Source organism: Pocillopora damicornis, chromosome 9 (assembly GCF_964200805.1).
Source record: "Pocillopora damicornis chromosome 9, jaPocDami1.2, whole genome shotgun sequence".
In the NCBI taxonomy this organism is placed as follows: Eukaryota; Metazoa; Cnidaria; class Anthozoa; order Scleractinia; family Pocilloporidae; genus Pocillopora; species Pocillopora damicornis.
Window position 1 is genome coordinate 10,730,226 of NC_142678.1, and position 23,383 is coordinate 10,753,608.

The 23,383-nt window shown below is 39.0% G+C and overlaps 4 protein-coding genes and 1 pseudogene across 5 annotated transcripts; 4 read left to right on the forward strand and 1 right to left on the reverse strand.

The window, feature by feature from the left end:
* Positions 1 to 368: 368 nt before the first annotated feature.
* On the forward strand, positions 369 to 3,571 carry LOC113668504 (uncharacterized). Its single transcript, XM_027184414.2, has 3 exons — positions 369 to 550; positions 1,053 to 1,159; positions 1,268 to 3,571. The coding sequence occupies exons 2-3, from the start codon at positions 1,087 to 1,089 to the stop codon at positions 3,235 to 3,237; spliced, it is 2,043 nt and encodes a 680-aa protein (XP_027040215.2). The 5' UTR covers positions 369 to 550; positions 1,053 to 1,086; the 3' UTR covers positions 3,238 to 3,571.
* Positions 3,572 to 4,944: 1,373 nt separating this feature from the next.
* On the forward strand, positions 4,945 to 7,947 carry LOC113668505 (uncharacterized). The gene is made up of 3 exons (XM_089183563.1): positions 4,945 to 5,130; positions 5,445 to 5,514; positions 5,605 to 7,947. Exons 2-3 carry the CDS (start codon positions 5,457 to 5,459, stop codon positions 7,455 to 7,457), a joined length of 1,911 nt encoding a protein of 636 aa, XP_089039689.1. The 5' UTR covers positions 4,945 to 5,130; positions 5,445 to 5,456; the 3' UTR covers positions 7,458 to 7,947.
* A 1,409-nt stretch (positions 7,948 to 9,356) lies between these two features.
* LOC113668532 (uncharacterized) lies at positions 9,357 to 15,692 on the forward strand. The gene is made up of 3 exons (XM_027184445.2): positions 9,357 to 9,494; positions 9,935 to 10,005; positions 10,338 to 15,692. The coding sequence occupies exons 1-3, from the start codon at positions 9,400 to 9,402 to the stop codon at positions 14,960 to 14,962; spliced, it is 4,791 nt and encodes a 1,596-aa protein (XP_027040246.2). The 5' UTR covers positions 9,357 to 9,399; the 3' UTR covers positions 14,963 to 15,692.
* Positions 15,693 to 17,300: 1,608 nt separating this feature from the next.
* Positions 17,301 to 17,975, reverse strand: LOC113668533 (uncharacterized; annotated as a pseudogene).
* A 1,068-nt stretch (positions 17,976 to 19,043) lies between these two features.
* Positions 19,044 to 22,998, forward strand: LOC113668503 (uncharacterized). Of its 2 annotated transcripts, none has more exons than XM_027184413.2 (3): positions 19,044 to 19,173; positions 19,827 to 19,949; positions 20,380 to 22,998. In XM_027184413.2, exons 2-3 carry the CDS (start codon positions 19,889 to 19,891, stop codon positions 22,518 to 22,520), a joined length of 2,202 nt encoding a protein of 733 aa, XP_027040214.2. In that variant the 5' UTR covers positions 19,044 to 19,173; positions 19,827 to 19,888; the 3' UTR covers positions 22,521 to 22,998. The 2 variants fall into 2 exon arrangements, with proteins under 2 accessions (XP_027040214.2, XP_089037570.1); XM_089181444.1 differs by lacking the exon at positions 19,044 to 19,173 and adding an exon at positions 19,708 to 19,726.
* The last annotated feature ends 385 nt before the right edge of the window (positions 22,999 to 23,383 follow it).

Genomic DNA, 23,383 nt, shown 5'->3' on the forward strand with positions numbered 1-23,383 from the left:
AGGAAATTTTCGATTGAATAAGGAGATGATGCATCCCATCGAAAAGGTCCTAACAACGTTGGAAGCCGTCAATTTTTTGCAGTTCATAATTTTTTCAGCCGTCAAAGATCACTTAAAAAATAATTCCCAACACGTTTTCTAATCCACTAAAGTTTCTTTAAAATTATGAAATACTTAAGGGCAAAATTGACCCCTTCCTTTATATTATGATATACCTGTTATGTATTGTTGGTTATTTCCCACAGCACCATTCCACCCTTGTATGTTAACACTTACCCTTGTTAAAGTCTTTTTAAAGATGTCATATGGTATAATAGGTTTTCTTTGTTCTTTTTGGTGACAGAGATTTTGTAGCTTATTAAATATTTAGTTTGACATTGCGAACGAGGGAAGTTTTCCAAAATGGAGAATGAAGTCATTTCGCTAACATCTTGAATGGCAAGCGAGTCTTCTTGTTCAGTTTCGCTGACGTTTAAACGGTTGAAATGTCGAAAAGAAGATAATTTTATTTAAGCTTAAAACGGTTGTCCAGGCGTAACTGTGGGAAAAGGTAAGAAATCACCATTAACATTATTTAACACATAATCCTACCAGTGGTTCTTTTGTTAGATCTTCTTTACTGATTTAGAAAAAAACAATAATTAACATGGATTAAATCAATGCTAAGTCACTGAATAAAGTGTTAACATAGATAGCAATGTAGACTAAGTTTACGAGAAGTTCTTGATATGATACAGCGAAGCAGAGGGATCCGAAGTATCTCTGATTTGGTTGAGTAATTTTCGTCCACTGAGCAGCACTATGACCGATCCTCAACCACTTTTGCTCGTTTGCCCGATCGATCTTGAGAAATTACCTTTAAAGTGGTCCTTAAAGAAACACCTGCTGAGAATTTACTTGGCCCCATTGCTGAACAGACATAAACTATGCACAGTTAGATTAATTGGCCGACGATTATGTTAAATTACAATCACAAAACAGTTTTAGAACAATTTATATCAATAACATGTTCATCTTTTCGCGACATCCTCATTTCTCTTTTTTCCTAACAGCTCACGAATACTACGATGATACTTTAAATGAACGATGACAGGCTACAAATTTGGCTTTCTCCTAACTGCGTTATTATACTTTTTTGCTGGAGCCTCCATCACAACAGGTACCTTCTAAAAACCTAAAAACCCAGAACCTGTATATTAAAATTTTCGCACAACTGCAAAATTTTTGCTCTATTATCTAAATGAATCAAGTCATGTCTTGGTTTAAGGTAAAAATGATAATTCAACAACAGCAGTGGCTCGACAATTCATTCTTCCACCAAGGATCCATCAGATCAGTCCGTTTGCCGGCACCATATCAGCTACTGATCCCTCAGTTCTGGCCTTCCATGGGATTCCGGAGACAAGTTCTGAGATACCTTTACAGCAGATTGAGAATCAAATTGCACATTTGAACGAACTTACACAACAGCTTGGTGGTATGCCACAGTCTCCTTCCATTACACAAGTAGGCAAAGGCCTACCGATACCGCTGTCTAGGTATGCTGCACAGATAGAGAAAGGAGCGTCTGAAAATGGCGTTAGCCGTCCATTAGGAGCCAGTGAGCCAAGCTATTTTAGAAATATAGCGGGAAACCCATTGACTGGACCCAATGGATTAACAAAAGAAGTCCTTTCAGATCTGATGTTTGGAAATCTTAAAAGCCTTGCATCGGTGGGAGGATTAACAACTGCTAATAGTCCTGCGGAAGACAATGGATTGTCGCCTCAAATGACTGGAAACTCTGAATTGAGTGGATTTAACAGTCCCTTGTTTGAAGAAAAGTTGGCAAAATCACAATCTGGAAAATCAGGCCTTGGTCTACCCCTCCCGCCAAATGAAAGTATGGATTTTAATGACCTACCGAACAGTGATCTCGACAATATAAACAAGACCCCATATCTCCAATCGAGACATCACGCCAAAAGCAAAAGGAAAAAGAAAGATAATAAGTCTGACGTTGTCACAAAATTGCTACTCTCTTTATTGGTTGACAAATTAAAAGACATATACGAAATTGATAAAATGAACAGCTCACAGCGTAAGACGTTGAAACTGGATTCGTCGACGGTAGGAAAAATCGAGAACACTCTGAAGGAACACGGCCATCCGTCTGACCACAACAAACTTAGTTCTGGAAAAGATGTAAATAAGGAGGCCAAAACATCTGAAAACTTCGAAACTAATCTCTCGTTCCCACTAACCTTCTCTGATACTAAAGGGACTCAGTTATCACTTGTAGATTCCCCGAAGAATGACAAAGATGACACTTCTTTACTTGATGTCGACACGAAAAACATCGAGAATATTATCAAAGGTATTGAAAATGGGGGTGAAAAGTCTAATGAAACCGAAAGCATCAGAATTGATTCGGGTAACAGTCCTCAAGAAATCTCCCAAAAGACAACTAAAACTCTTTCACCAGACATAAACCACCTTCAAACGGGATCTACGTCCGAGTTTCATCGTGTTAAAATGGAACCTATAGGTGAACTTGGAAAAACTGCGAAGATACCGAGTATTTCTGATTATCACCCAACTTTAGAGGTTTCCGAGGCAAACCCTCCGTCTGAACAAATGTTTGAAGTACATACTGACAAAGCAACAATATCAACGTTACCTACGTTTTCCATCTCCAGTCTATTAAATCAGGAAATACCTGGAACTATCAAAGGAAGTAACCGAGTCTTAAATGTGGTAAAGGAAAACGAGTCCGGGAGTCTTACTGGTTCTAACTCAGCAACAGTGCCTGTCACTACTACAGAAACTGAAGAACATAAAGGTATAACTACAAGTGCCAGTGAAAATGACGCCGCTAATTACCTTGAGGCTTCTAGAGTTCTGGGTGCTGTTTTCAATAAAGTGAAGGATCCTCTGGCTAGGAAAAGCGTTGAAGTCGCTATCAAAGCAATGTTGAAATTAATGAAGTCAGAAAACAGCTATTCTAAAAAGGAATCAGTTCCATCGTCCAAAAGCTCGTCAATACTTCAGGAAAAAGTAAAAAAACTGATGAAAACTATCCATGAACTTTCTAAAATGGTTCATGTTGAAGATGATTCTCCGCATGGAAAGCACAAAAAGTACTCCCGTGTAAAGCATAAGCTTTTTCATAAGCGATTTTCACAGAAACGAACAATCCATCACAGGACACGGGTGGGAATGCACCATCTTAAGAGAAAACATCAATGGAATAATTAAGAGTTTTGTCACATTAATTATACCAACTCTAGGAAATAGAGTTAATAATCCGAATAACTGATACTATAATACAAGCAAATATGATATTTATAATAACAGTTTCGGTGACGTTTGAAATCTGATGTACTTAAGTCGAATGGAAGATAACTATATTGCGGGTCCCCAGACCAATAATTTTCTGGTTCTTTGCCACCTTAGTACTTCTTTTAGGATTCATTTGGACCTTAATAAAGATAACTTACCAAGCTAAACGAAACTCATGTTATAAGTAGCTCTGAAATTCGTTTACTCTTATTAAATTATAGAATTACGGGAAACCATTCTATCAAAGTACAGTTAGATGTGGAGGGTTGTGTTTCTTTGAATTTGGTTTGAGCACTAAATTGTAAAGAGGCATAGTTTTCTCATTTACGAGTTATCAGGCTTCTCACCTGGGAGCAGATCGGCAAAAACCTAGCTCTAACGGCTATCATAAATCATGATTGTTCCTTGATTCCAGCTGTCACTCACTGCACAGAAGCATTTAGGATTGTTGGTTAGGATTGTAGAGGTAAGAACGAGAAATGGAAAACCTCAAAAAACCTGGCCGGTTAGCTCTGGCATACCCAACGATCAGATGTTCGTTTTACGGCGGAGCACAATAGAAGAAGGCAGAGAGGGAGAAGAAAAAGAAAGACGTGTAGAACCGCGAGGGTTGACGGTTGAGCCCCACCCGCCAACTATTGCGCTGCTACAGTATTGTGTCTCTATGCATATGATATAGTCAAAGTTTCGGTCAACAGCCGAATTCTTTAGTTTTGGTTGCACTGTTACAATTTAAGCCATCATCTTTGACATAACCACACACCCTGCCCACAAACGAAAAGGAAAAATAAGGTTGTAAGATGTGACTTAAGTTAACAATTAGTAACGTTAGGATTAAATAATGTCGCGTTCTGGGGAAAAAAGGTTTCTTCCTTCAAATGCACCTCTTCCCTAGCGGTATAAGTGATTTAAGGAAACCGTCAGGGAAAGACAATGCATTGCTGCGAGGCAACGGCCTAACGACGATAATGAACAGAAACATTCCTTCAACGTAGCCTCTTGCTACAGAGACCTAAGCGAACTCTGGCAATACAGGTGGGGATAAAACTAGTCTAAACAACCCCTCTAGTTGACTAAAATTTTACTAAACAATTTTTGATTAAATTTCAGACAAATCAATATGTTACTGTATATCTACCATACGAATAAGGAAAAAGGAAGAAAGCTCATTCTCCTTTCGTGTTTTCGCTTCGCTTCATCTTTATTACAGAAACCGATGAAGCAGGTTGCTCATCGAAGCGTCTAGTATGCAATTTCAATGTTTTGCTTGAGTTGATACCAACTTGAGCCAAACTTATTACTAAGAAGCGCCAATGAGGGAAAATCTTTTTTCTTAACATATTCTCATAGATGTTGGTCTCTCGAGAAAGATGATAATTTTAACGCTGAATGCTCTGTTTTACCGTCTAGTAAGTTTCTTTTGAGTAAAACTCGAGCTCAAAGGAAGAGATTTCACCAGAATGGTCTGCTTTAATCGATGATACTCTGGATACAGAAAGAAAACAAATATCAGACAAATATTTAGCGACACTGAAAAGTGGAAATGACAGTTTCTAACCTCGTGAAGTAAAACCAGTGGTAGATAAGGAACTGAGCCTAATTCATGCATAAGTAATGCAGTATATCTTACATCATTTTGGTTGAGAGGGAAAAACCATCATTATTTCACGACAATAGACATTAAGATAGTTATAATCATCATGATTTGTCCTTTTGACGCTGTTTAGAATTTCTCGGAAGGATCTCTGATGTGAGGGAAGTGGATAACATGTAGTAGGGTGTTTCACTATTCCCTGGATCGAAATTAAGGTAATATCTCCCGGATGACATTTTCGGTAGATCGTAGAATATTTTTTAAGAAAGAGCCCGGCGTAATGCATTTTTCGTTAAAAAATTCACGACTTCTCCATTGAACTTATCCGTAACATTTAATGAAATAGTAGGTTTCCTTTGCTATTTAAACGAAACTTTATAATCTTAATCACCTTTTTGGACAAATATAACGGTAAACTTTTCCTGATTGACCGAACGTATCAACGAGATATATTGTAGAGCTCCTTTAACTACTTCTGTTAATAAACAAAACAACAATTGCTAATTTGCATTTCATTTTATTTTTGCAGTCAACTATTACGATGAGGGTGATTTTGACAGCGGTCGTTTTGATTGGGGTTTATTGTGAGCTTTCAAATGGTAATATTCTGCTGTTTGTCTGTGCTATCTTGCAAGTAATGATAATACTTAAACGTACATTAATGCAAGTTAATCACTGTTACTTTGCAGGACTTCATAAGGATAAGAAAGAAAAGGGAGACAAGCTCGTTAGTTTTTTTCGGGACAACAATGGGAGCGTACTTTTGCAGGAAAGTTCTGATGCAAACAGAGATGGGGGGAGACTCAACATGTCACATGTGATTAACTCCACAAAAGAGGGAAAATCTGAGGGCAGGAAATTGTCAACAACCAAGAGCCTCACGGGAGAGGAGGAAACTAAGCAAGGATACAATAATCATTTGCTAGTTATAAAAAAAGTTGTCGGAAAGAAGGAAAATAAAACTGGAAATGAGATTAATGACACCAGCTCTAAGCCTAAAGAACAAAAAACCCATCATTATGACAGTAGCCAAGATAAAAAGAAACAAAAAGCTAAATTTCGCCAGCTTCTATGTGCGCTTTTTAATGTTTCAAATGAAAGTGAGGCTTGTAAAAACAAGCACCATTCTAAGAAGGCAATGATATGGCCAACGAGAATGATACCGTGGTTAAAGAGAGTACTTCTGAGTAAGCTGAGTCGAGGATCATACAATCAAATGCCATTTCTAGTTGACACGAACAGTCCTAGCGGGTCATTTTTTGGAGGAGGTATTCAGAATGGCTTATCCGACAACTGGGATAATGATCCACTTCTGAATATACGTAGGAAGCAACATCATGGTTTGAAAATGGTTCCCTTGCTGAAGTCGTTAAAGGCAAAGCTGTATGGCCATGGAACGCCTGGTAATTTTGGTAGCCTCAACGAGGCATTGAATGGTGAAGGACTTAATGGATTTGGCCCAATGCCAACCCAAGGCAGCTCGAAGCTGATTCATCAAATACTTGGCCAGGCTATTGGAAGTTCCGACAGGAATTCTGTTTTAAACGAGATGATGCAAGAGTTTCTTCTTGCCAACAACCGGGAAGAGACGGAAGGCAATGAAGCATTTTCAGACTTGGCCGATAGAAATAGCTTCTCGCAACTTAACAACGGTCTTCAGAGCTCTTCACTTCTTCCAGAGCCCAGCTTACAGCTACAAGGCAACATGAGAACACCTTTGGCGTCGGAGCAACCTATTCATGCCCAAATGTTGGACAATGGTGCTCTTGCACCGATGTCCAATCAACCAATTGGTAATTCTCCTTTGAAAGGTGCATCTTTCCTAGGAGGTCGTTCTCCTATAGGAAGATCTCCTATGGTTGGAAACCACTTGACATTTCCCTCGATGATCAGGCCACTGGGCCCTCCAACATCAAGAAGTTCTGAATTTCAGAGTTCTGTGTTGGAAGCTCCTCAGAGAGAAGGTTCTCTCCTTCAAAGAGCCGGTGGATTCGACACTCCAATATCGTCTTCAGTGCTACAACGCACTTCAAACCCCACTCAGCGTATGTATATGGAAAATGAAAGGGAAGAGCAAGGTATTTCTAGTCAGGGAGATGATTTTGTAGAACGGAATGAAGCCAATGAAAGGCATTTACCATTGCGTCAATCAGTGGGTAATAATTTGGTAATGGAAGAAATAAGCGACAATCAGGCGAGAGGGGGAAATCTTCCAATGCAAACAAACCCAGATTTAGATCGTATGTTGAAGCTTCAATCTACTTTTAGGTCACCAGAAAGTTCTTCCATGTCAAGGGTTGCTCGACTTGAACTCGATTCAAATCTTGAACATGGGTTACAGCTACCGGTTGGCTCCATGGGTATGCCCTCTATCTTATCTAAGGACGAAGATTCCATAAACTTTAACGATTTAAATAATGATCGATCCCTTGCATTTAGAAGAGGAAAAGTTTTAAAAGGAGGGAAAAATTTGGTTCCCTCATCAAAGAAAGCGCAAATGTCACAAAACAATAAACCTAATATCAAGAAGAGCAGGGGATAAAAGCGGCATCCACTCCGCTAATTAATATCCTCTGGTGCATGACTGTTCAGCTGGTAAAAGCATTCGATCATGAACCTTCATTTGGAGCTTCCTTTTTTTCAAAATAAGAGAATCTAACAGTGAGCAGGAAACCAAGCTAGAGTCTCTGCTAAAAATAAGAGTTTAGTCGACGAGGGTCAGGTTATTTGAGAGCCTAGGAGTATTACGGGTGGTATAGGTCTGACTGTAAATTGATAGCACGGCACGTAAACAAGTACTGTCAAAATCTTTCAAAAAGCGGGCAGACATCATTCATGAACTGATCAGTAAGGAGGTGTATACATGTTATACAAACCTTGAAGAAATTGAACAATACGTAATGAAAATATCGGCAAACCACATTAGCCAAAAACAAATAGGAAAAATAATATTGTATCATATGGGCAACTGTCAGTTATCTTGCTATTTTCTCTCAGTTATGGATTGAAAAAATAAAGATAAAAAGTATATCTGTGGTTATTGTCTGTATTTGCGAATATTAATATATGATTGAATAAAACAAAAGAACATTTTCCTTGACCTTGCGCAAAATTGGAAAATGTGAGTTGTAAAGGATTGCCTCATGATCATCATCATTTTCATTTATGATGACCTTCCTTAAGAACATCAAGAATACTTTTCTATAGTGTACAAAAGAGTTATGACGTGCCCCTTTTCCACTTAATAGACAAAAAGATATCCCTTAATGATCATACTTATGTTAAAAAATTTCTTTTCATGAGGATTTCCTTTCGGAAACTTTCAAGAATAAGTTATTTGTAAGGGTTCAGCAAAATAACTTTGCAGCCTAACAAAGATCGTTGCTTTTCCTTGTTATTCATTTTCAACATTTAACTACAAAACTTGATCTAGTGAAATTTTTCAGGGATGACCTCTCAGTAAGGCGATGTTGTGTTATAGGGAATGTTTTCCTCTTATTTTCAAAGGGGTGGGCTCTGGACAGGGCAGTTCGGACTTGCCTTGAGGAGAGGGCATTACTGTTTCTTCGTGGGCCAGTTACAAACAAAAGCATCATGGCGCTCTGGAAGGGGTTCAAGACTGCAAGGTAGTTTAGGAAACTGGAACTTGCGCTTGTAGTCTTTCGTGATCAATGAGAAATAAAATTTTTCTCCATCCTTTTTTGAGGATAGCACATACCTTTAAGCTTCACACTTTAAAACACATTAAAAGGCAACAGCCACTGTCTCTGTTGGCATGGTTAATTCTTGGGTATCGTAAGGTTGACAAACAATGCTAGTTGCTACCTGTATTTTCTTCCTATCTCGGAGAAATACTATATTTGAAGGTCATTTTTATCATTTGGCAAATGGAGATATGATCACTATTGAGCCACTTTAAGGTCTGACTTTTGTTTAAGTTTATATCCTCTTTGTCCGGATGGCAAGAGCGATGACAATCTAAAACACGTAGTTAGTCATCGGCTGGTACCTGTCATATTCGCCAGGATAAAAAAGACTTAATTGTGTTAATTTTACTATTTTTAACATTGCAGTTTTCTTTTCATTCACACATCCCACTCCCTAAGATATTCGACCATTGTGTCTGGGCATCCAATTAAATGGCTTGCCTTTTTCCTTTATTTATCTTGGTCGATAATCGCTCTGAAGAGCTAATATCGTTGTTTATTATTCAACCAATAAATTATAACTGCAAATGCAGTCCTAAACTAAGGGAATATCCATATGTTTTTTTCTGGAATCGAAGGCGTCGGATTAAAGTCAGTGCCCTTTCTTGCCTGTTCAAAACACATGCAGTCTCCCGGGTCGAACCTCTTCAAACTGGATAGTTAATAGCAAAACACCAGCCAGTAAGATCATGTATTGCAGGGAAAAATCACTGATCCTCAAAAGAAATAAATATTTATCACTTCATTCCCTTTACATGTTTAGATCATGGAAATAGAATGCATTTCACATCGCAAAAACTAGGACTGAGAATCTCGAGAAAGATTCGTTCCTTTAGACAAACAATTGAGCCCATTCATGGCATCAAAATGAGGTAAGATAAGAAGAGAACGCCTTTTAAAAGTAATGACTAGAAATACTCTTCAGTCACTCCAAGTTTTTAGGACAGGATTCCGACATTTTCGGGTACTTAGAACATCGTTTACTGTAAGATGGGGTAACAATGAAAGCCTTATGGTTTTTTTCATGATTGCCCAAATGTGATAATAATTAAACAGCAATCGCCGTGAAGACACAACAAGATCACACAGTTTCCCGTAGTTTAGTTTTTCTCTGTGAGCCAATTATAGCAAGGTCTGACGGAACAATGTGACACATGTTTGACGCTGTTCTTAAAGCAGGTGGCAGACGAATTTTGAATTACTGTGATCCAAAGCCGAGTCCAACCATCTCCTATAGAATCCATATCTTTCATAGTTATTTGTAGTCTGGAGTCTGTTGCTTATCTGTCTGACTTTATTTTTTTCTCTCAAGAGTGAGACAAAGGCTTGTGGTGAGCCTGTTTGTTTTTGTTTTCCTGAAGGGATTCCTGTTGGCCTCAGCAGGTAAATTTATGTATTGTCTATCATTAGTCTCATTTTTTGAATGAACTGTCGGTAAAATGATTAAACGTATATCAGAATTGTAACACCTCTATGAGTTTAAAGGACTTCATTCAATGTCAAGCAGTCCTCGTCAAAATAGTCTGTTGCAATCCTTTTAAGTCAAGTTTACTCCAAAAGAAATTCACATCAACACGCATAGTCGATCATGCAACAACTGACCTCGAATTATGGGACTTCAATTTTTTGCATTCCGCACATTGGTTTATCATAAAAGTTTGGTAACTCAGGGACCACTAAAAATTTAAAGTTGTCTTTTTTTAAAAAACCTTCAGATGACAAGCAACCGATACCTTCCTTTTCGTCTGCTAACAATGAATTGCAAAGAAGAGATGTCTCTACTGCCTTAAAAAAAAGTGAGAAACCAAAACAAGGAAGGAAGATCCATCCCTATGTAGGAGGGCATACCCACGATAAAAGAGGATTAACAAAAAGATGGCTCCCTTTTGAGCAGAAAGCGAGAAAGCTCTCGGTCGTTGCCACGAGTAGTTTGGTGGAGGAGAACACGACAAACAAAAAGGAAAACAATACACGAAACAATGAGCATTCTAGAAACGCATCAAGTACTACCACATCTTCTCAAACAACACACCAGACTGCTGATTATGGAATTTTGGGAATTTCTGAAGACGAGGATAGTGCGAAGTGGGCACTAGACGAAATGAGAAAAGTAGCTGAAAACAAAACGAATAGCCATGATAAGGAAATCAAACAAAATGTTTCAACTGTGGCAAGCACATTAAGAATAGTCTCATCTAAAAATCAGTCACAGTATGTCAACCGTCCCGTTAAGATTATACTTACCAATTCAGGAGGAAATATGTCAAATGCTTTGACCCAGACGAAGAACTTGAATAAGAGTAACAGGAATCAAGATAATGCAAATCTGTTCAAAAATTTAAAACCAGATAAAGCGGATGCGGAGCCAATTTCCATGAAGGTGAATACGTCTTCATCAAAGTTGGAAAAGACGGGTAAAGACACAGTTGGGGTTTATAAAATAAAATCACCGCTTATAGTAATTCCTGAAAGCATACTGCAACAAGCGGATCCAGACTTCAAACAAAATAAAACGGCAAGTAGTTCCTCACCACCGTCATCCACAGCTCAAAAAATTAAAACAAGTACACATAATGACACAACTTTCATCAAAACAGTGCTGCGAAAAGACTCTGGGGCGAATCAGACTAAAGCATTAGACAATACAACGACAAATTTAACTGGACCTAAAAAAGTTAAAGGAAAGACACAAAACGTCTCGGTTTCAGAAACAGTACTACATCTCTCTGAACTCGGATCTAAGGAAAATAACACCACAGGTAATGCGACACCCATGGAGGAGCAAAATAGTCGACCACCAAGTCTTAGCGGCATGGAGCCAGTCGGTTCATCGCAAAAATCAAATCAGTCACAAAACAATGAAGAGCTTGCGTTATATCCAAAAGCACCTTCACTTGAAGTGAATATCTCAAGCTTAAGAAAAGGACAGTCCTTCGACTTTCAGATTCCCAGCACGATACCATTAAAGAGCTCTGATCAGAGTAATCATATTCACATTGAGCCAGATGATACACTGAATTCGTCTGAATATTTACTAAAAGACATAGAAAGTAACTCAAGCAACAGCAACTTTTTGAATGACACTCTTAATAAGGTCTTGCTGGAAGAGCTAGTACGAACAGAGAAATCTAACAAGCTTCAGCAAAAGTTCAATTCAGATATCCTAGCTTCCAAGGCGAAACTATTATTCGACAAAGTTAACTTGGGAAGCGAGGTCAATGATCAAACATTTCGAGAGGAATCATCAGCTGATCGAACTTTCTCGGAAAATATCTTGGAACCTTACTCAAACGAAGCTTTATTAACCCGAAGGCTCAATAACTTACAGGGGAGACAAAGACAGACGGAAGTTCAACAAGACGAAAGTTTAGCGAAAGCACTGAATTCTTCTTCAGTCTCTTCGATCATTTTTAGTGCAAACCGGGCTCTTTTTGATACTGATCAAGAAGTTTTCTCGAAGAAGAGCTCCCAGGGTAGACTAAAAGGAGCAAAAAGAGATAAGGACCACAGACACAAGCGGAGTTATTTTTGGCACCGTCTAACCAAGCATCAAGGTACCAACAGATTGGGTTCAAACGCAGATTATCTTAGAGGAAACCCCGCGTCAAGAAGAAATAAAAAGCAACGTAAGGCAACTGCACGGCAGGTTATCAATCTTGGGAACCATTTTCTATGGTTTGGTGGTCAGAGTTCGGCTGATGCAAACGGTTTTCCTCGCCACAACACAGCAACAGAAAACAATGCATTTAGTGTCAATAATTATATTTCAAACTTTCTTAGTTCAGCCAAAGACAAGAAGGCACCTAGCGCAACCAAAGGCTATAGGGCCTTACAGAGTGCTCTGACATCTATGGAGTCCAACCAAGATAGTCAAGCGGACACTTACAATTTGGACTCAATGTACACAGAACCTGTTGAAAAACAATGGGAAGCCTCAGATAGTCAAAAAGCCACAGCGAATGAGTTTATTCAGGATGGTACTGGAAAAGCAGTATACCAAAGTATGGTCGATAAATCGAATGAAACAAAAACTCAAGTAAGCTCAAACTCAGTATCGGATATGCAAAGCAACAACGAGTTCATTGATCACGGGGCCCCGATAAAAGAGAATAGAACTAATCGTGAACACACAGAACCCGAATTCGCACAACAGATCAATGAAAACAGCACTTCTGCAATTAATAACACGTCCAGGCTGATCAATTCCGATCAAAAGAGTGTAAATGAAGGAAATATAACCATCCTCCAAAATCTAACAGATTCCACGGGTCATTTGGGCGAAACAAATTCCGCTGCGCCTGGTGGAGGTATCCAACTTTCAGAGCAAAGTATGACTACTGTCCAGTCTAAGATGAGGGATTCCCCTAAACTACCAAATGTGACGGCTGATTCAGAAAAAGCAATCAAACAACAGCCGTCTGCTATAATAAAGAAGATAAGTACGAACTCTCAGGAACCGGAGACATATCATGTTATAGTAAATGATGCAGGTAAAAAGATCACAAACGCAAATGGTCATGTCACAGTCATCATTTCAGGCCCAACTGCAACTCAGGCCTCCATGCCTGATAAAAACACTTTGCTAATACCACAAACTAGCCCATCTCAGTTTTTACGAGAAAATGACTTTTTACCTACCAATGATCGGGAACGTCTTAACATCAGTCATTCAGCCATTCACGCCGTGAATAAAACCTCCGTTGATGAAAACAAAGGGAACGGAACACGTGCTAACAAACAGATAGCGCCCTTGTCACTTCTTCAAGAAGACATTGCACCTGCCTTAAAAATATCTGAAGAGATAGAAGAACATCTAAAACACTCCTCAGCTGATAGTGCATTAAGTACATCTCAGAAAGAAGAGAATGAGCTTCCGAAACAAACCACTGATGCCCATGTCCTAATGGATGAAAAAGATAATTTTACTTCCAATAACCGAGAGGAATCCACGCATAATGGTCATCATTTTTTTAAGGTTGGACAGGACCTAACTAGTGATATTGGTGACCTTCAAATGGAAGAGGTTTCCCGTCCAGACCTACAAGAAGCACAACAAAAGGTGCAAGAGAAGCTTGCTGAAGATTCTGCCGGAGGATTCCTATTAGGAGGGGATCAGTTTGCGGCAGAGCAAGCCCAAGACGTACCTACCTTGAATATCGTATTAAATCCAATGCAACGAATTGACGGATCTCTTTCAGTCGGTGGAAAGGTAATACCAATTGGCTCAGCCAAAGAGGGATACTCAAAGGAAATTTTAGGTGCAAATGAGCAAGGAAAACAAAAGCTAGATTGTCATGCTGATACAAAAAATGAGAAGGCTGGAAGAACAATGTTGACATGTCAAAAAAAGCATGATCTTGCTAATTTTCTTCCAGCCTTTCAAGGTATTGATTATTCTGGAAACTTAAAAGCGGCGGGTAGCCCCGGTTTGCAGCTGGATCAGGTGATGAATGTCTTAAACGATCAAGTAAAAACAACTATTAACAAGGAAATGAAAACAGAAAGCAAAGATATCGAGGATGTGCTAAAAGATATGACAATGCCGAGCAGTACTCTGATGGATACTGAAGAAGCTTATTCTCAAGAGGAACCTCCTGAACATTCCTCCTTGATGGACACAGACGAGACGTTTACCTCTCACCCAGGTTTTGTGAGACAAACTTCATGGAAAAATAATCGTCATTACCACCAAAAAATTCAACCATTCGGTTTCTTTCATGGATTTGGTTTATCTCATCATCTCGGATTTCGCCATCATCTTGGAATTCCCAACAGGCGCCACTTCTGGGGATACAACCGCCATCCACACCCTTTTGTGGTAATGGCCCATAAAGACAGCGATGAAGGCTTCTGGGATTACCAGCACAATATCTTCATTCCACGTGGCTTTAGCCATTTTAGCCATGATGACGACGATGACGATGACGACGATGAAGGAGTAGAAGTAAAGAAAGCAAAACATTGGGTTCCATGGTCTCGACATGGTCACAGGAGAGGAACCTGGTTAATGGCTCATCCACCTTTTCATCCTCGTCACCACACTTTCCCACCATTCAGTATGCCTGTCAGGGAGCAAAATTTGGCTCATTTTCGCTTGCCAACTATTTTCAGTCGATCAGGTCCTTGGCGGCCTTTGCATTCACGTATGACAGTCCCTCAATCCCAAAAAGAAGAGAAGGGCTCGAAAAGAACAGCTGTGGTGCACAAGACAATAAGAGGCGATAGAGACTTGTGCAGACCAATCATCGGGGGGCCTTCGCCACCACTGAAAGGCGAATGGGAGTACTTAGGAAAGGTTCTTTCTAGTTGTCCTTGTAGGTTGATGGACACAGAGTGGTGAAAATATATGCTTAATGCATTGTTGTTTTATTGTGTACGGCACAGCATAGAACAATAAGTCCACTGGAGTTTCTTTCAAGTTTACTAATGATATCAGATGATTTATTTGTTAAGCCATTTTTCTTAGGCATCTTTTGAGGGAATTAACTTCAGGGTTACCTTACTATTTGTTGTCACGCTGGTTATATATTTGAGCGAGACCTTTTTGACATGCAAGACTCACATAAATTTATCTTGCACGCACCGATGTGAATCATATTGACTTATGAAACCACGTAGTCAGTTTTAATATCAAAGATGAGTGATTTCCCCCCTTAAAAAAAGAAAACATATCTTATTATCTCATCAACTATTTACAGATTTTTAGCATAGATGCAATAACTAAATTGACGAGGCTGTTACCAACAGCAAACAAATATTTACGAAATCCATGCTATGATGTTCAATACCCTTACCGCTAGAACTATTAAAGAACTCTAGGTTACTTGAGTGCGTAGTCAAAACTATAACGAAAGTTTCGAACGTGATTGGTTGTCACCAGCCCGATTCGCGCACTAGTAGGACAGTGTGCGCGTCATGCTTGTAATTGAACAGTGTAGTTGGACAGTGAACGCGTATGTATGTATTGTACAATATCCATTGTGTGTGCTGAAATTAATTGTTGACAGGACTTTCTGTCGTATAATTCTGTCTATAATTATACTCGTAATTAACAAATTACGCTCCCACTTCGCGGCGGTCAAATTTTTTTTTATGACTCGTATGGTTACAGACCGAACTGAACACTACTCAGTCCTGTTAGATCAATACTTATACAATGTGTCAATTATATCGCACACTGCTTTCCTTCCTTCTTTCCCCTCTTTTCTTATTTTGATTGGCGGAGGGCGTACAAAGGAAATTTGCCATTACAGGACTTGGTAACACACGAAAAAAAAAATCTCCTTAGAAACGACTCTAAGAAAAGTTACGAGTGCACGTCATGATCAGCAGTACGTCATAATCCAAAGTCGCACGAAGAATTTTCTGAATCATCGGCACCAGGCAGTGTATTGAATTTTATAATGCTTATCGCATCCACCATGTCTATCATGTCATCTACCATACATATCTACCATATCGTTACACTGTTTGCATGTCATTTATGGAAGACATTCGCACTTATTTTTAAATCTTGAGTTCAATCTAATGAATTGTGAGCCTCATTAGTCCAGAACCATTTATAAACGCAGTTTCCCAATAAAGTATATCCTTGACCAAGTCAAGGAAGTGCATAATGCATCACTTACACTTAAAATACCAGGATAAATACCTATTGTGCTTATTTCCATGGTCGCAAAAATGTTTACCAAACGTATGGGGGATGCTTGTTTCATGAATCAACTTTAATAAGCTAGCTACTTGTGCGAAGGTTCTATTCAGATCAGAATTAGACTACCAAAGCTTGAATATGAGGCAACCAATATGTCCGCGTGTAACGGAAATGATCTTTGTAATTCCAATGGTGTGCTTAGAAGCAGCGTTCGACTAAAGTCCGAGTACCATCGGGGAATTGTCGATAATGACAATTCTGCGCCTTAAGGGGCTTTGTGAGGAAACCGGTGGATTCTGGCACAAACTACAGGGGATCGATAAGTGCCCTCTAGGTGGCTCGCCGTCCACTTTCTCCGGTCCTTAAGAGATTTAGGGAGTTATTTCCTTAATTTTTCAGGGTTACACCGTTTGGTTGTTTTGGAATCGAAAGCTTGCCCGTAAGTGATAAAATCCAAAACGAATAGTGATCCTAACACTCTACGAAGGGCACTCAAGTGAGCAAGATATTATTCTAGCCCTTTCTGGATTCTCGTTACGTTAGCAGTTATTTACTTGGGTTAACGTTACTTCCGAAATATTCCAAAACTTAATTGCCGGAATTTCATCTCCTGATGTGAACAACAGTTAATCTTGCCAAGAAGGTACAAGGCTATCAAATCAATCTACAAGGTCGTTCTTCGTTTTTGAATTTGTACGTCGAAGAGTACACTGTGTGAAGTTGTTTCAGTCAGCTGCAAAGGTAAGAGCTTTGTAAAACTAATTGCAGGGCACAAAAAACAAACAAACATACACACGTACGCGGTTAAGTGGTTACTGAACAATTTAACTCATGAGCGAAACCATTTTAGTAATCATAATCTTTTATTACGAAACTTTCATCACATTATTTCTGCATATTTCTATTTATAGATGAAAAGTAATAAATTAGACTATATGCAGTAAAATGAAAGATATCTAGAAATAAAAATATATACAAAAACTATATCAAGAGTAGATAAAAATCTGCAATTGAAACACAAGAAAAATTAAGTAGAAAAGCTACTAAAAATGCTACGCTAAAAATTCACAATGTCAGGTGTATTTCTAATGGCTTCATCTGGGCTGTTCCAATTCTTCAGAGAGTGATAACACGCTCTCTGTTTATCCTAGTTTTTGGTTGCAAGGAGTAGTCTAAGCATGTCTCTGTTTCTTGTGTTATAATTATGAACGTCTCTGTTTGCTAGTAGCTCCACTGAGTGATCCATAAGGCCATTAATACGTGTTTAAACATATAAACAGCAATGATAAAATCTACGTTGTTCTAGGTTGAGCCACTTTAAAGTTACGAAGGCATCAGTAGCTGACGATTAAAGTGGCATGTTTAGGAAAATTTTCACGGCCTTGTTCTGCAGAATCTGCAGGTCATTCATAAGAGACACATTGCTTTTGCCATCCCAAACTTAATTAGCGTAATCAAAAACTGGTAAAATGAGACTGTTATAGAATAGGGTGCGAGCGTTTAAGGTTAAGAGATGTTTGATCCTGTGTAAAAGACCGAGCCGTTGATTAACTTTAGTAATCACATGATCTGACTATGTGAGGACTGAGGCCAACAAAACCCCTCAATATTTAAACCTAATTACGCGATCTAACCCACATTCAAAAATAGACAGAGACAATGAGGAAATATTAAACAATTTTCTATTTCTTCCGATCCACATGGATTTGGTTTTAGAAAGGTTAAAAGTGAGTCTATTCGCTTTTATCCACAATGCTACGTTGTAGAGATTTGCGTTCGACTATCTCTCCAGCTCGCGGGGTTCTTTTGCGAAGCAGTAAAGAACCGTATCGTCAGCGTACAATGATATCTCAGAGTGTTGAATAGTAGCAGGTAGCTCGTTGACATACACAAGGAAAAATAAGGGTCCCAAGATGCTTTCTTATGGAACCCCGAAAGTAACGGGAAGGGCTTCGGGTAATTCACTATTACAAGAGGTTTGCTGATTCCGTTTACTCAGATACGAAGAAAACCACTCCAACGACCGGGGGAGACTCCAACTGATGACAATTTGGACATCAAGATCCGATGATCAACTGTATCGAACGCCTTTGTAAGCAGAAATACAGCACCATGAATCTTCCCTTTTTCTATGCTTAATAAGACTTCATCGGCAAAGCCAGACAATGCAGTAGCGGTTGAACGTTTATAAAAAAACCAAACTGCTTGTTTGAAAGTAAATTATTTGAATTAAGGTATTCGTACAGCTGGGTGTGGATTATCCTTTCTTAGATCTTGCTGAGAGTGGTTAGAATTGAAACCGGGCAATAATTTGTTTTATTTGTTCGGTCTTCTGATTTGAATAAAGATGTCACCTTAGAGCACTTCCATATCCCCGGAAACTTCCTTGTGCGTATGGACAGATTTATTAACTTCGTGATGGAATAAGTAATTGACTGGGCGCTTCGTATACACTTCAAAAGCCTTGCGCTTATATTTTCCAATCCAATTGCTTTATTTGCCTGGAGACCGAGTAACTGCTTATGAACAACCGCTTCGTTTTAAAGTTTTTCTCTGTTCCGTTTTAAAGTTTTCCTCCGCGATATTTGTTGGTTCTGTTTAGAACCATACGATCGCACAGTGTTGGTACCCACCGTCCTTTCTCTACTAATCTACGAAATACTTATTAGGTGCTAAATACTGTTAATTTACAAAACTGCAGGTAAAGCTACATGGAACATTTGCAAAGAGGCCTCATGACCATGGCAGCCTACAGCGGTTGGTAATTCGGGCATGGTGACCTTTCGTTCAACCGAGGCCCACATTACATCATCTCATTGTGTCTCACTGAGATCGAACATGGCCAACATAACGGGCGAAAAAAGGATTTACTGATGAGCCGGCGAATGTCGTCACCTCGGGTAAGGACAGTGCAAGCTAATGACCTAAATTTCTCTTTCACCTACTGGTTGGTGATAACGGTAAATTACAGGCAGAGCACGACACACCGAACGGCTTACTGTTTTATTTGTTTTAAACAAATGAAGCAAGAGAATGCTTTGCTAGTTAATTATATAATTTTAGGATGATGTGACTTTTAGCAAGAAGATATCAATAGCTCTGATTTTTCTTTAGCAATAAATTCCACTGTTTTGTTTCGCAACATCCAAAGACACATGAGAAATATTTTTAAAAAATACCCTAGAGAGAGATAATAATATCGTAGTCGACGTCCGCAGAGACAAATAACTATATCTTAATTTAAAAAAAAGGCGAGATAAAGCCATATTTCCTTGACGCACCTAGCCCAGGACCCTTAATAGGAAGAAATTCTGTTTTATCGCAATGAAAATGAATTCGGACAATCCAATAGAGGAGAATGGAACAGGTTAAAGTTTACAGTGGAGCGATTCTTGTGTCAAACACCTGCCAATTCCACACATGGATAGCTTCGAATGTCGAGGTTATTTTCAGGTCAAAGTCATTTTTACCGTTTCTCTTGACATTGATTAACGCCAAAACTTCTTCCTTGAGTAATTGTCTTGAAATACGTTTTCTGTTTTGTCTTGTGCAGTCTTAACCTTTGATGGACAATACACACAAATGTAACCAAAGGCTATAAGAGTAAACACCGACATGGAAACATTGTCACTCATTCTTGTGATTTTTCTACCACAAATGTGTGCTTCCCATTCAGGTAAGAGTCGAAGTGTTTATTTTTTGACCAAAGTGTAGGATTTCATATCAAAGCCTTAATTCAATAACTATAAATTGCGAAACGAAACAGGCTGTTTATCCTTAATTTGTATAATTAGTCGCTGGTAAAAATAAATGCTTGTTTTTCGGAACTCGAACTGGTTCACTGAATCATATCTTAGTCTGCTGTTTTATGTGTTCTCGTAATTGTCCTATTTAAATGCAAACAATAAAAAAACTTCTCCAAAACTACGGCTATACAATCATGTATGCAGAGAAAAAAATTAAGTTAAAGGAAGTCCAAGCAAAATTCGTCTATCGCCCATGAATACGTTTTTTTCCCAATTAGTTTTGGTTGAGAACAATGATATCAGTGCTTCGGATTATAGCAGTGAAAGCATAGTTGATTAAACTTTGTTATTTTTTACAAGGCCATGCTAAGACCAAACAAAGCGATAGAAAAAGAAACTTCCTGGCAGACGCTATGCGTGAGATGGAATCTGGCGGAAAAACTTCGAATCATGCATCTTCTGTAAGAAGGGTTCCAAACGTCATCAGGGTGGTAATGAGGCCAGAAGTTCCACCAAGTCGCCGCCGCCATCACCGACATCGACACGGACGATTTGATGGCCTGAAGTCCGTTTTGAGATTAGCTGAGGGGATAAACAAACTGTCCAATCAGCAAAATGAAAACCACAAAAATAAATCAACTGAGATACTTAATGCTGAGAATACAATACAGGACAGAGTGCGATTGCTTGAAAGAGTCAATGAACAGCTGGATAAAACTTCAAAATTGCACGATCATAAACAAAAGCTTAAAAAAGTCGACACACGAGGTAACATTACTCTAAAAGGTGACGAAGAAGTCATGGTGACGGATTCTTTTCCATTATTTCCGGAATTGAGGAGCATTGTTGAGCATGGAAAGCCATTCAACCCGGATGTGACCAGAGCCGCTTTCGCAAGAGCGAAGCAAATTGTTTGGGACAGCGTTGGGCAAGACCCACTCACCTCTGCAGATGTAGGGCACCTTAATAACACCAAATTGACTAATGCTGTGGCTTTGCTGGAAATGGCTGTCAGAGAAGCTGAGAAAATGGAACGAAATAAAACAAAACCTGTTGATCAAGAAGCAAATCACCAGGTCATCAGCCCTAAACTCCCCGAAACCAAACCCAAAGTTAACCAGTCAAAACATGATGACGCGCAATTAAAGATACTCAGACAACTCCTTCTTGAGGAACTTAAGCAGACGAATTTAACAAACGATGGAGCTGGCCACGTCCTCATCAGTGATATTCCATTTCAGAAAATGAGAAATCAACAACAAAGCAGATTGACTCAAAAACCTTCGTCATCGCCAGGAGACTCTTACTCGAATTCCAAAGTCAACCCGAGCAATAAAAATCAACTTAGCGGAACTCCAGCTCTTTTGGAAAACTACACTTCATTTATTACTAACATACTCAAAGCTGCCCATCTGAACGCTTTAAAGAACATTAAGGGAGATTCGAGCAGCACACCTGTCAAATCAAACTCAAATGTAAGGTTGGCCAGTGAATCCCAAACTCAACAACCAGTTACTAACCAACAAAGCACATTAATATCAACTACAGGACAGAAGTTAAACACACCGAAAGAGCAACAGCAAGAACATCAGCTCTCCTTCGCTAACGCAGCACAGGAGCAAAAACAACAACAAAAACAGCAACAAAACATTCAACCTGTTAATTTGCCAAAAGAACGCCTTGATGCAAGGAAAGCCTTTGGTACGGCTCAAAAGTTGGTGAAAGCCATGTTAGCGAGACAAGAGCTTTATAGAGCAGAAAATGACTTCTTTAACAAGATTCATGAGATGTTGAATAAAAGTTCAAAATACCCATTGAACACAGGCCTAGAAAACGATGCAAAAGAGTCGAGGATCTCTGGCCAGCCCACGGTTGCTAGTCCTTTACAATCCCCTATAAGCCAGTCTCCAATAAATACTGCAAGTAGCCCATCTCTTGGCGGCGAGGATAAGAAGAAACAGCCATCAGAGTCTCAGGAAAAGTTTGATGAAGCAGCGCATCTTGAAGAGAAGGTAGCGGCTCAACAGGATCTGATGTACGATGCATTGATGAAAGGTCATACGATTGGAACTGTTAAAGGCGGGGGCGATGGACCATTTGATGAAGAAGGCACCATTCGTGAAAATACAGGACAAGATGGATTAGATGACTCCTACAACACGGAAGATTATGGTGATTTTAAGGACAGCGACGAAGAAGCCGAAAAAAAGTTCTATCATGACCACAATCAAGATAGTTTTGAGGCAAAAGGCATGGAGGACACCATGTTAGGCGTTCGCGATAAAATAATCCAACTGATTCCAGAACATTCGTCAGTTACAGACTCGAGCGGTATTGACACAACATCGTCTCAGACAGGAAACATGCACAGCGAAAAGAACTTCAATTATACATTCGGTGAAAGTGGAGTCAGCTCGGGTGATCATAATACCAGGGAAAACAACAAGACAAGGCGCAATAAACATATTCACAGGAAACGAAAACTCCTAGGAAAATTATGAAAACCCTATCGATATGCACTCTTTGTGGACTAGAGGAATGTTTCCAGGCAACAGAGGGCGCTTTTTGCGCGCCTTTTTCTACAAAAAGAATAATGTAAAGGATTCATATATTATATTCATATATATACGACCCTATATTGCTTTTTAAGGCAGGGAAGAATGAAACTAACACGCACTAAAGTTTAAAGAATGCGTTACTGGATCAGAAAATTTCCAGTCAACTGGTGATTAGAACATGTCCTTGCATAGGTTTGACTTTACAAGAAATTTAATCACGTTATCTATAAGCCAAAGAGAAGGAAGTAATTCTTGAATTGATCAGAAGTCTGGTCCAAGGGCACGAGATCAGTCAAAACATGATTTTTAATAAGAAAACAGAACAATTAAAAGTACTGCTTTTCACTCTAAAATAGGCCAGATCATGTCATGACTTAATGCCATATTAGATCTGATTAAAATCACAATGCAGATGTCCAAACAGCATGAATAATGCATTATGTATTTCTCGCAATTCAAAACAACAACAATAACCACCACAACAAAAATCTATTTACCTTCGCAATTAAAATACATATCTGACCGCCCTTCCCGAGAAATAGCGAAGTCAATCGAGGCAGGAGGGAAATAAACATTAAAATAAGTACTTCAACAACAAGTTTGACTGAGCAAAGGAAATAACTAAGAGAGCATGCATATACACCAACAACGAAAACAATAGGACAAATTTTAGAGAGGCCAAAATTACTGCCAAACCAAGCATCTAATAGACCTTTTTGTCTGAGTGAATCTCACCATTAGAGCACTTTGAAAAAGTCTTATGGTTTAGTGTTAGGTTTATGACCCTAAATAAAAAAAAATATTTT

Coding starts and splice junctions, on each gene's coding strand:
- LOC113668504 (XM_027184414.2), top strand. CDS start 1,087: ATGACAGGCTACAAATTTGGCTTTCTCCTAACTGCGTTATTATACTTT. Junction 1,160..1,267: donor TGGAGCCTCCATCACAACAG/GTACCTTCTAAA, acceptor TCTTGGTTTAAG/GTAAAAATGATAATTCAACA.
- LOC113668505 (XM_089183563.1), top strand. CDS start 5,457: ATGAGGGTGATTTTGACAGCGGTCGTTTTGATTGGGGTTTATTGTGAG. Junction 5,515..5,604: donor TTATTGTGAGCTTTCAAATG/GTAATATTCTGC, acceptor GTTACTTTGCAG/GACTTCATAAGGATAAGAAA.
- LOC113668532 (XM_027184445.2), top strand. CDS start 9,400: ATGCATTTCACATCGCAAAAACTAGGACTGAGAATCTCGAGAAAGATT. Junction 9,495..9,934: donor ATTCATGGCATCAAAATGAG/GTAAGATAAGAA, acceptor TTTTCTCTCAAG/AGTGAGACAAAGGCTTGTGG. Junction 10,006..10,337: donor ATTCCTGTTGGCCTCAGCAG/GTAAATTTATGT, acceptor AAAAACCTTCAG/ATGACAAGCAACCGATACCT.
- LOC113668503 (XM_027184413.2), top strand. CDS start 19,889: ATGGAAACATTGTCACTCATTCTTGTGATTTTTCTACCACAAATGTGT. Junction 19,950..20,379: donor AATGTGTGCTTCCCATTCAG/GTAAGAGTCGAA, acceptor ATTTTTTACAAG/GCCATGCTAAGACCAAACAA.